Below are 15,647 nucleotides of genomic sequence, written 5' to 3' on the forward strand. Positions count from 1 at the left end.
ATATCAAGTGATGCAGCTAATCTGGCTGTGACGGTCCCACCTGATGACGGAGACTTGTGTTGCCTCCGAAACGTCGTGATTTTTATTTTATTTTTATTAATTTTGATGTTTTACCTACGTGACTTTACCGAAAAAACCTAAGAATATGAATCCTTGCAGTCACGAAAGCTTCAAATCTAGAACTTACATTGCGCTGTAGTTTTCTCCCACGTCTATGCTCCCCGCCTTCATCCAACCAACACTGGCCAGCGTGTAAGTTTGTCGACTAACCCGTCATGAATTGGGAAGGTCCTCATACAGCAGTGGTTTGACGAAATTACTTTACGTGGACATAATTAACGGTGGGCCAACAACGATAACGACTGCGGCCTGGAGGCCCCCACGATGCGTGGCGTCTCATGGATGAGGCTCGGCATTGGCGAATTCCTAATACAGCAGTGGATCGACCACAGGCTGTAAAAAACGCATCTATGAGGCCGTTTTTCCAGTATCAAAGTGTGGAAAAAAATAGGGTTTACCCTTTCTGGCAATAAAACAGGTGTTAAGATGTTTATACACCAAGTAGATAACTTTTGCGAGGCATCAAATCTGCATGAACCGCATGTACTTGTGTGGTTTGCATGCTTTTACACAGGTTAATGCAGACTTGATGCCTTGCATAAGCTATTTGGTGTTTGGACATCTTAACACTTCCTGTTTTATTGCCAGGAAGGGTAAAGCCTATTCATTTCCATGCTATAAAACGTAATTTACCAGTTATACTCTTGAGTACAAGCTATGGTGCCACCCACCTTAATGTGATGTACTGGTGAAGTGAGTTGTGCCGGCCCTTCGCAATGCTGTCACAGTCATTTGGCATAAACTTCAAGATGTCTCAAGATGTCATTAGCATGGCCAAAGCAGTTGTCACCACGAACATGCCACGATACGTTTAACAATAACAGACATAAATATCACTGTGCAGCACTGGGTACTTTTGTATTACAGTATGCGTCTGCATTGAAATAATTGGAAATAATTGAACACGAGCAGAAGCTTTTAAACGATACCAAACGCCCCATAAAGGCAGTCCCAGTTTCCAGTGTGGACAATGACATTTGTGTCTCGCTTTCAAATTATGATTTTTGTTGTTGTCCCGGCTGAACTTGCGAATTCTGTCCAGCAGACCACCAGATCGTCACCCAGAAACGCACGTTACGCGAATGCTTCCGGGCCCGGACAGGGCTCTATCTACAGCTCTGGTTGCCAACCTTCCCAGATTGGCCCAGGAGTCTTTACCAGAATTGGCATCGACCTCCCGGTAACTATTGAAAGCAATCCGGGAGATTTTAAGGGGATATTTTAAGAACATGAAAAAAAAATCTTCCTGAATAGCTTCGGAGTTGGCAACTAGACCCACAGCAGAAGCTTGGGATTGACTTACACGGTCAACCAATTATGAGACCATGGAGGTGGAAAAGGATGGAATGTTACCATTCTTGGATGTTTTAATAAAAAAGAAACCAGATGGCTCAATGGGACACTGTCTACAGGAACACCACCCATATGGATGCTTATCTAAACCCTGACTCCCACCACCATCCAGCCCAGAAGAATTCCCTCATCAAAACTCTACACCATAGAGCCCGTTGTATTTCCGACCATCACCACCTAGCCAGTGAAATGGAACACGTACACCAAGCCCTCAAGATGAATGGATATGCGGACGACACAATCCGTAAAGCTATCACCCCAACCGTTGGGAAAGAACCATCTGAAGACCCAATCAAAACCATCACCTTGCCATACATAGCAGGGGTTACCAAAAAGATTTCCAAAATCATGAGCAAACACAAGATCCAGGTTTGATTCAACACGGTACATAAAATTCGTGATCTGATCCCATCTGTGAAGGATGTGATCCTTGATATGCAATACTTTGAGATGTATTGAATATATACGGCTCCTACAATTATGAAGCATGACAGCTTGCCTGTCAAGCAAGCAACATGTATGTGCACCCACTTGGTTTAATTACTACCTATTTGGCATGTGACAATGCATCAACTGACACAAGAAATCGATTTTTGCGCTCACAAAATATACATCAAGTCATACAATTTGTATTTTTTGCTGCGTTTAAATGAGTACAGAAACAGTGGGCATGCTTATTTTATATAGAGGCAGACGGTCACAGAGGAAACATGGAGCTTTCACGCAAAGACATGACCAGGGACAGGAAGTCGACATGACAGATGGCTGGGCAAAGTGAGTGCCAGACAAGGCAACGAACAATAATGGCAGAGCAAAGGTTGACTGGGCACCAACGTAACGCCACTGATGAGCACATATGTTGACCCTGCCGGATAGTCATGCGTTGGGTGGTACGTGAATGGAAATTGGAATAACATTGAGAGTAACACATGGATTCGAGAACATATGCAAGTTATATACATAATTAAAATTGCCCATGAAAGTAGTGGGCTTGGGCAAGGCACATGACTGGAGAAGAATAGTAATTGGAGTGACGCCAAAACATATCCGAGGGCCTGTCCACCAAAGAGATGGAGTTGATGAAATCAGCCCGTGTGCAAGTCGTAGGTGGTTTATTACATCACAGAAGCAATAGCGATGGCGACGACTTCAGCAGGCCTTCATCCAACAGTGGATTTATCATGGAAGCTGACAATGATGATGATGTTGGTTGGTGCTCCATACAAGGAAGTAGAGCCACAAAGCGAGCGAGTCAATACCATACACAGATCAGATACTCTTTATTTTCATTATTCCAGGTGGATTATATCACCAAATATCTACGTAAATGTAAAACCAATTTTTAAAAAGCAGCGAATCCTAGAGTAAACCCATCCAGTTGCACATTCATTTGGCATGAACCTCCTTTTCAGCCATTCAGAAACACTCTTTGAAACGTACAAGAGTTCAATGTACGGCAACATTTTTTCCTCAGGCGTAAGACAAACTGCTGATGCAGTAATCCTGAAAAATTTAATCCGTTTTAAAAAGACAAACGTAGAACATACCAACAATAAATCTGTACAAGGAGTCATACAACTTAATTACGCGCAAACCATAACAAATTTAACAGAGAACATCAACAGAAATCTTCATAGCATGAAATTGATTTTTTGATATATGTATTGCACTAAACTCATGCAAGAGAGCGGTACAGTAATATCCCCCATAATGACTTTCAGAAAACACATTTTTATCACACTGCCACACTTTTTTTTCGAAATATAATGGCAGTTATATTTAGAAGATATGAACCGCTACCACACCATAACCCTTTGTCATTTGGCCTCCGTGGAGAGGCTTTATGCTTATGAGGATAATATATACGACGTGTCATTGTACGTTCTGGCAGAATGTCATTTGTCATAATTCTCACGATTTTATTTTTTTTAAAAGACGGAATTGTACAACAAAGTGATAACAGATTTATACAAACTATACACAACCACTTACCCATGATTCTTTTTAATTACAATTCAACTACAGTATATACTAGATTAATAAAATATAATAAAAGGAAAATATGTCAAGTATTTCTAAAAAGCCCTTTCTTATAGAATATATTATTTAAGACATTTAATTTAGTCACAGAGGAACACCACTAACATTGAAAAACGTCTTAAGTTGCTCGTAGGTATGTAATGTCAAACTATAATTATGGTCACGGAGTGCATAAGTCAGTTAACAAAAGCCATACAAATCTTTACAACATTTTGAGAAAGGCATTTTCGCAGTTTGTAACCCACAGAAATATTTCATTTACACATTCACTTAATAAATGTGCGCATACGGCCAAATCGTCTGGGTGGTTAAAAGGATCATTGTAATTGTTGGACTGCAGCTCAATCACAATTCCACAATGATATAATTTTTTTAAAAACAATTGTAACTATTAAACTCTACCAAATATCCATTTAATAGGCAGTAAATCAACATTTAATATGTACTATTATTACTTGAGAAAGTGTGGCCATAGTCCACGAATTTTGTTACAGTGACTAAGTAAACACTTTAAGAATAAACAATTTCTCGTAAATATGTAATTAGAAATGTACATGCCAATTGTGACAACATTTCCACTGCCTTAATTGTAACTTGTTTTAAAATGCAACATATACAACAACGAACTCAACCAGGACATAGTGGTGCGTGCCTGTGATCCAGTGTGTTGGAGACTAGGGCTAGTGGATCATGGAGAGGTTTGGAAAACTTAAACCCACCGAGTTCTAACGTGGTCAAGGAGATATAAGTACTGTTCATGGATCCGTTCTGTGCTGACCTTTGTGTGTTTGCATCTCATAAGTTTGGATTTTCTCTGGGTATTCCAGTTTCCTCCCAGATTCAACAGATTCCTTAAACGGGCTGGATAAACATTCCAATGCAGAACCCACCTGATAATACATCTTGAGAATCAGTAATACCATACATTTATCCTTCCTGGAGAAAGATATGGCATTATGATTATACCTCACAGCATCTAATGCTTTTGTCAAATCATATCAAGGTGATGACATACAAATGATTGGACTTTTTTTGTTAATTAGCAAGGTATTTTTAGCAAGAAAACTTAAAATTGTGATTTTACTAAATAAACTGGATTTGGAGCAATTTGCTGGTCTACTCTGAGCACATTGCTCAGTGATATGCATTTGCCTCAAAATGGAAAAGATATTTACATCCAGAACCAGCAAACCCAAAGAAGTTCTCATACTTAAATCGGCATTTCGTCAGTTTTGTAAATCACGCAGCAACAGTGGATTTGTGCTCTTATAATTGACGCGTGTTATGATGCCAGGGTGCCATCTGTTTGTATCTTGCTGGTTGTGTCCGATATAAGTTGCGAAACAGCAGCATACAGCAACACCGAGTGTCATTTTCACATCTTTGCTTTGGCCCAGACTGTTGTTTATCATTACCGAACGTGGAGCTATTTTCTTGGTCTCAAGCCCTGTCAGGTGTGACTCGCTCAGCAATATTTCCAAGAGGCTCAGGCCCTGACATTGGAGGAGGGCTTGCTCTTGGGTGCGGGAGGTGGTGGTCTGAAAACACACAATGGCACATAGAACAAAACATATTTTCAACTCATGCCCCATGTGAAACGTAATGTCCAGTCCTTTGTCGATCCACTGCTGGATGAAAGCCTCCCCACGCCATGTTGCTAATGGAGGTCACGTGACCGTACTTCACTACACAGTTCAGAGTAGGGTAGTGAATTTAGGGGGAGGCCCATGACCGGTCAAGATATTAGTCGCCATTAATATTGGCCTTGGCCGGGAATTGAATTCGGGTCGACAAATTTGTAACGCAGTCCATGAACCCAATGTGCCACCGGCTCCAGCCCTCATGCGAAATGTCCAATATACAATTCTAAAGTGTGGATGCTGATATGGATAGACCTTTCTATGTGGTGTTTGGGTAATCTCTTCATGGATGTGTAGGTTCTCCCCAGGAATTTCGGTATCCTCCAACATATATACTTAAAAATGAACTGGCTGAACATCCGAAGCAGAACTCTCCTGCAACTCAGCGAGGCATTATGGGGTAAACAGAATAATAGTAAAAGTAATTATCATTAAACTAAATATGTGACTATTAATCAATTCATTGATTATTCTTACATACACACATCTATAACCAGTCGTGCAGAGAAACGATTATTTACGATTTATTAAAATGTTGTACTCATGCTACATTTATATAAAAAATTGAGGGCCAAACTGTACAAACGAGAAAGCACAAACGAGAAGCAATACCAAATGAGTCAGCAAGAACAAGACGAGAAGTTATTGAATTGAATGACCCAAAGTTGTCACAACTGATAACATCTCTGGGAGTGGCTACATGCATATTTACATGCCTACAAGAACATAACATGAACACATTTTAAATAAATTAGGAAAATATTTCAAGTGAACAGAACTTAAAGATGGCGCATAGTAAGCATTTGAAAAAAAAATACATCTAAGAGCATCAAAGAAGTTTGCATGTGGAAATTTGTATCTCGAACATCATGAAACCTACCCCCCCCCCAAAAAAAGGAGCATTGAGCCTGGAAAATTCTGTCTTCGTATGGGAAATCACATGAAAAACCATGTTGTTGCAGCAGGGGGCACTATTCTCCTGGTGAACAGCAACACTTGGGAGGAAATAAATTAACCCGTAAAAACAAAGTTTTTCACTATAAATCCTTTATATGCGTGGAATCGGTTTTATTTTATTATTCATTTCTGTTTTTCTTGAGTAAGAGTTTAATTTTTATCACATTGGTATTTTAAATTAAATATGAAAAAAACATTTCCCTAAAAAGTGGAACATTTTGGGGGAAAAATTTCACGAAAATAAATTGTCACACACAACGAGTCTGTGTGCAAAATGTCAGCTCGATTGGATCACGGCAAGTGGGTTAAAAAACGACCGAAAGATTTGCACGGTCGTAAGCGCGCAAGCAAGCAAACAAGTGAACTTAATATAAAGGATTTAAAAATATGGGCAGTGCTTGACGATGAAGGTGAGGGCTTAATTTCAGCGGTACACCACAGCCAGTATAATGCTCACTATTGTATGTGGCTACAAGTCACGTAGCTATTCCAGTCTAGCTGCAAATCAGATAATATTCAAAGATAAATAAATCCCTCATTACATTTATGGCTAGTAATAAACGGATAAACGTCTGCCTCTAGCAACATTCGTTTCACAGGCCCGATTCTGCTGATGAGTCTCTGACAGCCAAAATCAGTCCAAGGTTCAAAGGCTGATGGAATACAATAACATCTCAATATCATGCGGCGACACACTTTTTTTCTCAACATTTTATTGAACACCTGGAGACACTCATTCATACCCTGCACAGTGGTAAGTGCTACTTTGCTGCAGTTAGACACACACAAATAACGGGTTCTCTCAGAGTACTAAAACAAAAGTGGAAACTTTGTGAAAAATAAATCTGGCAAGGGGGATGTATCAGTGAGCCTAACTCACAATTGGAACGTTGCGAGTTTCAAATCCTAGTTGGGGTCAACGGAGCCCACCATTCCCCAGGGTAGATCAAATTAGGATAATTTGTTTGGAATTCAAGTGATTTTTCAACAGAGCACATGGGACCCCCATCTGAGAAATGTGAAATTTCCACCATTGCCTCAGGGCCGCACATATCTCGTCACTCGTTTGTGTTCTGGCCACAATTTATTGTGCCCACCTTCACCAGTTTGCCCAACAGGAAATCGTTATCAATTGTGGTGACGATCCTAAGCAGTTGTGACCCAAAACGTGAACTAGCCATTGTAGCCCTCATCTTGTTAAGGATTACAACAGGGCTCATCAACTCAATATTTTGGTGAGCAACATAATAAAATTAGAGTGTACTGGCAAGCCACGGAACATCATATGTGACGTGTACAAACATTATGACGTCACACAGCATCGTGCCGTACGTGACCGCGAATATGTATCTCTTGTCTCCAGGTATCTCATCTCTCCCTTGTTTATCTCACTTTCATCTCACAAATCTTTTCCTCTTCACATCTCAACAAGCAAATATCACTTGGTGGGTCATGATTTGAAAGCACCTTCAAGAGCCTCATCTCTTGGTGAGTCCACCAGGTTAAACAAACACCTTCATCTATGAGATGAGGGCTCTTGATTTAAGAATTTATAACAAAACTCCCCCTAAATTAAATCACTCATTTGGCAAAACACACAGCAACGTCACCCCCCCCCCCCCCCCCTGCAAAAACCTATCAAGACCCTTCTGGAAAAAGAGTCTTGAGATCCAAGTGAAGCTTTCCTGGATAAACATGTGGACTAAAAAAAAGATTACTTAACAAAGCTTCAAACTTGTGTCGGGAAGCCTTTACATGTACCCTGCACCTCTGATTAGCACGGTTGACTACGTACGGTGTGAAAGAAGTTCAACATACGTACGTATATGTCAGTGTCCACAAGGTGACAGCAATTTGTTGACTGGGCTGCGTCATCATGCAACAGTGTGGCCACCCACCTGCTGGGCGTGACCTCCACGACAGGCTGGGCCACGTAGGATGGCCCCGAAGGGATCTTGGTTTGTGACAGCATCACGGGACGCCTCGCCGGGTTCGACGGCAGCGGTTTCTGTGGTGGCGGTGGTTTATACGGTGGCTGCCATGGGGAGAAATGGGTGCAGATTTTCCCACATTTTTTAAAACTTGTTTACAGAGGGATTTGGGTGGGTCAGAGTTACCGAGCCAGCACTGCTGGGTCATACATCATTACACAAACATGTCCCATAAAAAAAGAAATCACTTAATGTGGCTGAAATGTTATTGCAAATTGTATTTTTGCCATGGAACAAACACTGATATAGATATCTCATAAGTAGTTCTGCGATGCAACTTTCCAGAGGTATATCGTCTAGCATTGAGTATGAAGTCATACAGTGCTTTTTGTGAGAGTTCCGAATGGCATTTGACTAATTTAATCTGGAAACTTGATATTGACTTGACGTAAATAAAACAACATCAAGGAAAACACTTGACTTCGCTAGCCTAATGTCACAGAGGCCCGGTATTAGTTTAGCAGGTGAGGGAGAAGGTAAGGTCATCATGTACAGGTGACAATTTAGGCAGCGGTATTGTTCAATCATAATGGAATTTTCACATAACACAAGACAACACTACTCCCAGTCTTTTACAGTTTTGCTTGCCACGTGTCTATCATTAAATAAAGTCCATTTAGAATCGCGATCCCTTCATTTAAATAAATAAGTAAAACCCGTAAAAACAAAGTTTTCACTATAAATCCTTTATATGCGTGGCAGCGAACTTAATATAAAGGATTTAAAAATATATTCGCCTGCGGAGGACGCGGGGATCGATCCCGCGACCTTTGGCATGGGAAGCGAGGGCGCTACCAACTGCGCTACTCCGCCACGGCCTGTGGAGGGGTTACGCTCTGGGCTCTTATACTGTGAATGAGTTCTATTTGAATATATGTAAAATCATTTTTTTTTGCCTAAAAAGTGTAAAATTTTGGGAATTTTTTTTCATGAACATTAATTGTCTCGCACAACGAGTCTGTGTGGAAAATGTCAGCTCGATTGGATCACGGGAAGTGGGTTAAAAAACGACCGAAAGATTTGCACGGTCGTAAGCAAGCAAGCAAGCACGCAAGCAAGCAAGCAAGCACGCGAACTTAATATAAAGGATTTAAAAAGGGAATGCATTTACAGTGGTGTACAAGCACAAATATTAGTATTGTATCTGTTATAAACCAAAATTCACGATGAATTCGGTAAGTTTGTTGTGACTGAACTACCAGCGGCTACTTGTGTTGCTCCCCGAGTCATTCTACGCGAGCACGACACCCAGCCACGCTCGACCTCGACGTAAAAACAGCACCCTCTGCTGTAGTACTATTAAAGGTGGCGAGCAATCGGCCTGGCAACACCATGCATCCGGTGACAGTGCGGACGAAGGTCGGCGAGCAGCGCACCTCATTGGTCGTCGAGTTCTGATCGTGACCTCCGCTAGGCAGTGGCTTCGTCGGGGGTTTTGGCCTCGTCGGGGACTGGCGGAGAAAAAAAAAAAAACGGAGAGCATCGTCCAGGTCACCAGCACAACACATGGAGGAGGTGGGAGATGCAGCTCCACTGGGGCAAGGGCAGTCAGAGATGTGACTCGTGCCTGACACACGAGTGAATTGGCTATAAACATCTCACAAGGGGGACTGTTAAGAGGGCACATTGTACACGGTCTGTGTGCGTGAGACAGCTGTGTGTCATTCGACTGCTCGATGAGGTCCTCCCCATGCCTATATGGATCAAGGGGGGTTACTTGACAATGCTACATCATGCTGGCCAGGGCGGGTGGGTGAAGATGGGGAGCACACACGAGCGAAGCATAAAGTACAACTATTGATTCTGTTTGTTCTGCCCTCCACGGAGCCTAGCAACCGAATGGTGTTCCAAATGTGCTACCTGCATTACGTTCAGAGTCAAAGTATCCATTTGGTGCCCCTGCAGAGCAGTACCCCTACCCCATATTAGGGAACGGCTCGTGGAATGTGATACCACAGAACAATCGGGAATCGTTCAAGCTATTAAAGTATTAAAGCGATTAAAGTCTGTCTTGCAAACTCACCTCTTTAACTTGGCCTTTACTACCCCCCCCCCCCATCCCAGTTCAGCCCATTTACCCTGCCTGGATCTGTTTATTTTCTACTTTCCATACACGGAAACTACGGATGAAATTCACCTTACAAATGTACATTATTAATTCTGTGATCATTTCAATCCAAGTTTTTAGGAGCGCGCTCGAAAACACATCGCGGCAAATGTGATATTTTACATTCTCAGAGCGATGAAGTGCTAAACCAGATTTAAAAATCAAATTGACATGGCGTGGTTTTTTTTGTATGCAATCCAGTAACCAGGCTGAGACCATCAGCTGGCTACACTCAGGAACCCAGTTTGATGACGGATGGCTATCCAGATTTGAACCCAGGATTTTAATGCCAGCTCCAGTGCTCTGTCCCTATGAGGCACAGCCACCACCGAATCATTATAGTTGCTTTTGCCACTGGCAACAACAATGCTAGGGGGCACATTCGTCTTACCAGTGCAGGCCGTGCCGTGTGCAACTCGGTTTGCTGAACCCTGCCGCCATGTCCAGCATCCCCTCCATTCCCAGCCTCGCTGTCCCTGTAAAACGACACATCCAAACTCAGCGGAAACATCCAGGCATGGCCAAGCGGTAGCCATCGATCGATGCTGCACATTTTCTTCATTGAACACGAGAACCCAAAAGCTCCTTTTACAACAAAAACAAAAAACCGCCAAGGTGTACAGGATACCGGCTCAAGACAAACGCTGCAACAATCAATTGGAACATCCAGAGGGTGGCGATCGCCACAGTGATTGAGTATGAAAAGCATTGGACTCGGGTTTTGGAAGCGCAAGACAATCAAGAATCCCTTGCTCCGCGTACCCCCGTAAGCCATGCCACTCACAATGCATTGACAATGAAGCCTGCCGCTCTAAAATTTAAAAAAACATTGCGCCTACACTTAGGACGTATGTGGACACACAACGGTTAAACACGACAATGCCCAGCCAGCTTCCATTTTGGACGGGAAATATTATTTAAATTTGTTACATTGCAATTCAGCTCGAGATAACGGAGACAAAGGGGAAATTCCCACAATGATGGTGTGCTATAGAGCTTAGATTTGATGAAACGTGTAAATGGCTCATTACCACATTTTTAATTAACACCGTCACAATGTTCACAGTATTTGCAGACGCACTGCAGCGATTGAGCCAAATTGAATGGATTTTTAAGGCACTGTTCGTTCTAGTGATTTGGCATTCCAGTATTCAGGCAAAATGGAAGCTGTCCCAAGCCCCACCACCAAGAGACACTATTACCCTTCCAACTCCTGGGCCTCCAAATCTGTCATTTTCTGTACCTCATGACTGTCCCTGGCACAATCGCTAAAACCAAGCAAAGGAACACACAAGGACACAGACACACGTCACTTATCTAGGCCATCAAAAGTGCACATGACAAGCATCATGCACAAAATAGCGCTTCTAATAACCCACATGTCCCTGGCTTAGCCCTGTACTCATACATTCCCATTTTACACTTTAAAGTAAACCGAAAATGATCTTACAGTAGTCATGACAAAGTCTCATTTCAAATTTACGATTGCAACCAGTGGCAGACAGTGGCAGACGCTAGCATATTGTACGTGCCATGCACACGTGGACAATAATGGGATTGAGTTTAGTGCATGCTTTTCCTTTTTGCCAGATGATTATAAAATTCCTATGGAGCTTTCAACGTACTGCAGGTCTAAATCCATGCTGAATTAAAGACTCACTGATTGCTATGTGATGCAATTTATAATTATAAAACATCTAAAAGTGACTGCATCTATTTCACAGGTAAGTCTGTAGTGTCTGTGGGGTTGAAAATCCACAGTTGTCCACGTGGAATTGAACCTGAACTTAAAAATACGAGGTGCAAGCTATGTGGTTGTACAAAGTAAACGGGGACATGCTGTAAATATGACTGAACGGGGTTGGAAATGAGCCCGGGTCTCACTGGGGCAGGCGATATGCACAGTGTCACGCCACAATATACGATGCAAACAAAGCTGAGGAAAAAATAAATGCACCTCAACCTATTTCATCACAATCACCATCGTCACCGGAGAAAAGCAAACCATATTTATAACGCACATCATTAAACCATCCCTGCAATTCAATGGCCATGATTCTGGGTTGCTGCTCACTTTATGAACACAATGTTGTAATGTTTTAATCTTTTTGGTTTAACCCGCTTGTGCAGTTTCATTCGCTTAGCCGCAATGTACAATAACACAACCTGCATGATTTTCATAGATCATAAATAATTATCACGCACTAAATCCGATGCATCTACCGCAAGCAGAAAAATTCATTTTAAATCAGACAAATCGTTGCATCGTTACATGCCTACTATTAGCACATAACAGCGTAGTAAAGTCCACAGAGAGTGTGACAAAAGACAACGTCGAGATTTTACATTTTACACGCAGCTGAGATAACTCAATGCAAACACATTTACGCAATTTTAGTAAAGAAAAAGTGCAAATATAGCCAAGTCAATTTAAAATCTGTCCCAAGATTTGTGTGCGGGACACAATACATTTTGCAACGTCTCATTTCTTATTCGTCTTCAAGCCCTTGGTCTACACAATGGTTGGAACGCGTGTGCCCTCCATGCAAAAGTGCTTGCCACAAATTAACCACGATACCTTTCTGACCGTCAAGGAGAATAAACCATCACCCAAAATCCGGTCATCCTCGCAGCAGCAGCGGCCTTTGGCTAACCATCGAACGCACGCTTTCAGATGCGCTTCTGCGGCCGTCTGGAATGCTCTTCCTTCCGATATTAGGAAACCACTGGAGCTGTGCACTTTTAAATCTGAAGTGAAAACTTTTTTTACTGCTTTTTGTGTTTAGTTTGTTGTCCTTCCCCTGCACCTCCAATTGGCTACGTACAGTGCAAAAGAAGTTCAACATACATACGTACTGCCTCCAGGTCCGTTCTGTGCTACCACCGAGTTGATAATTACTCCCTGGGACTGCCCGGCCAAAGTTAGCCGCACTCACCTGTACGTCTGAGCGCGCGGCTTACGGCCACTCTGCCAGGACTTTTTGAGTGCCTCCCGGTAACAGTAGCACAGGACCACTCCGCAGGCAAGGAGAGGCACCACCAAGAGGAAGATCACCAGCAGGGCCACCTTGCCGGCGTTGCTACCTAGAAACGTGATACAGCAGGTCAAACAACCGCTGTCTCAGCGCTCGCCTCACGGCCGCGGTGCCCCCAGTGTGACTAACAAAGGCCAATCGCAAGCATGCAACGACCGCACACAGCATGTCCTGCGCTCTTAATTGCACACGTACATGCATGGCACTTTTGTCAATCCGCTGCTGGATGAAGGCTTCCCCAAACCGCGTGGGTCATTAGCGTTATTTGGCCATGCTTAACCACGCCGGTCAGTGCGGGTTGGTGAAGGTGGGGATCATAGACGTTCTTGCAAAGTATAGTACAACTATGCATTTTATTGCTCCGTCCTCTACCAAAAATATAGTTCAGCAGCAGCTTACAACACCTGTTCTATGCATGGTGGTCACTTATACAAGCACTATCCAGGCTCATTGCCTGGTTAGCTTCCGAGATCTGATATTAGGTGTCTTCTGGCTGACGATTTGGTCATAAGTGCACTGCACGCGACAACGTGTGCCACGGCAAAAACGCCTGAGTGCCTCAACATTACTACTAAGTGATAACATTGTGAAATATGACATGCATTTAAAAATCTCTACTTGATCACAAGCATCGGGATAATGCTGCAATGGACAGTTGAGGCGCCATTTCCGTTAGCGAGCACCTACCAAAAACATAGCGCAGGAAGCGGTGGTGGGGGCCAACACCAGACGTTCTCGTTTGATATCTACCCCCGGTGTCGACTTCCACAAACTGCACCGTGCATTCGAATTTTATACCAAACTGGCCGAGGAAAAACCCCAGGCCACGTTCAGAATACCAATTGTCACTGATGGGCGTGGTCAGATGAATCACAGTGGAACCACTGGGATTATTGTGCAGTGGACTAAATCCCACACTAAATTTTACAAATAATTATGATCATTTTCTTTCGGAACTCTTTTTTGAGGTACGCATTACATACTTTAAAAAAATATACTTTTATATGCGCATAAAAATGTCTCATTCGGAAAAGATCATAACAACCATCATGACCATGCAAGTTGGACAAAATAACAGAGCACCACTGGGAAGGCATGTGGCAGTTGAATATTTTCCACATTAGCCTTACAAAAGAAACGTTGACCCATACGCCACGGATTTCACCACCCAGGCAAGAAAGCGGAACACGTTTTAGAGCGACAAAGTCGCAGAAAACCAGGGTAGAAGGAGCAGCAGAGGAAATTTGCGACATAAAGTGTGGAACCGGCCAAAGAGAAATTCGCGGATGCAGATCAATACTGCACCGGTAAAAGCACAAGGGACAATGGCATCAGCTAGGAACAGTCACACAATTAGCACATGAATACAGACATTAACATTTTGTATAGAAATGAAAACAAAAAAAATATTTGTTTATTTGTCATCGACAGCAGCGGACAGCGTGGGTGGAAGAGTCACCTACGGAACGTCCTGTCTTCAATATCGTGAGGAACGAAAAGATTAACTGGTACCATTTTTTTAAACATTCCTTGGGGTCACATCGGTACAAGTGCGACCGTGTGCAGCGTGCAAACGTATATATATTGAATTGCCCTGCATTTCACTCGCCGCACACAGCACGGGCATTCCAATGAGGTGCCATGCATCCTAGGGGTCTGTCGCACCCTAACAACGCTGCGATGAAATTTGTCTACAGCTCGAGCATTTAGCCACACAATCTTCCTCACCGGTATGCAAATTCAGATAAAATCTCCGACGCTGATTTGTACGCGCACTCAGGTGAAGACTAAGCACCTGTTCCTTCCACGATGACAACTCAATTATGGCGCGCGGGGAGACACCCGGGTTTAGCGTCAAGCCGAGAAAGCGGCACTAGAGTTAAATTGTCCATTACGAGTAACAAGCTGAGGCCCGTACTGAGAACCATCAATCTTCAGAAGGGGACATCCTCCCCGAAGATTCAATGCCATTGTCTCACCGTAGAGCAGGCCATGCATCTAGAAAATAGCCATAATCTGTTCCACGATGAGAAAAAAAACCCATATTGAGTCTATGGACCGGCGGGGGTACCCCCTCCCGTTACGAACAGCGGTTTTTCAATCTCAGCCTCAGATAACCCCAGCCCTGGTGCACGGCACTCTGCTCACAGCGCTTGATAGACTGCAGCAGTGATTGCTGCAGACCCGAGCACCGGAAGCCAACAGGCCTTGCAAGTGAAGCCATAGCCTCACTACGCATGTGACTAAGGCCTCGAAATTGAGCTTTCAATAAAATGAGGTTCTTTTTTTCCCAGTTTACTCAGGAGTGACAGAATTAAATAAACAAACAATCTCTATATCTATGAATACTTCACTCTTGATTTTAAAACTATCTTCCTCTGTAAACTGTTATTTTGTCGTACTC

At 42.9% G+C, this 15,647-nt stretch overlaps 1 protein-coding gene across 3 annotated transcripts in view; it reads right to left on the reverse strand.

Moving 5' to 3' along the window:
* Positions 1–2,736: 2,736 nt before the first annotated feature.
* The window catches only part of LOC144717663 (disintegrin and metalloproteinase domain-containing protein 12-like), a 60,094-nt gene continuing 47,183 nt past the window's right edge, over positions 2,737–15,647 (reverse strand). For 2 of the 3 annotated variants that reach the window (XM_078593196.1, XM_078593199.1), the window contains 6 exons: positions 13,145–13,292; positions 11,411–11,476; positions 10,600–10,684; positions 9,478–9,552; positions 8,009–8,145; positions 2,737–5,051 (listed from right to left, as the gene is read on the reverse strand). In XM_078593196.1, coding sequence (XP_078449322.1) covers positions 5,000–5,051; positions 8,009–8,145; positions 9,478–9,552; positions 10,600–10,684; positions 11,411–11,476; positions 13,145–13,292 — 563 coding nt within the window. In that variant the 3' untranslated portion in view covers positions 2,737–4,999. The remainder of the gene's footprint in view (positions 5,052–8,008; positions 8,146–9,477; positions 9,553–10,599; positions 10,685–11,410; positions 11,477–13,144; positions 13,293–15,647) is intronic. The other variant, XM_078593198.1, reaches the window with a different exon arrangement.

The sequence above is a fragment of the Lampetra planeri genome, chromosome 4 (assembly GCF_965212315.1).
Source record: "Lampetra planeri chromosome 4, kcLamPlan1.2.h2, whole genome shotgun sequence".
In the NCBI taxonomy this organism is placed as follows: Eukaryota; Metazoa; Chordata; class Hyperoartia; order Petromyzontiformes; family Petromyzontidae; genus Lampetra; species Lampetra planeri.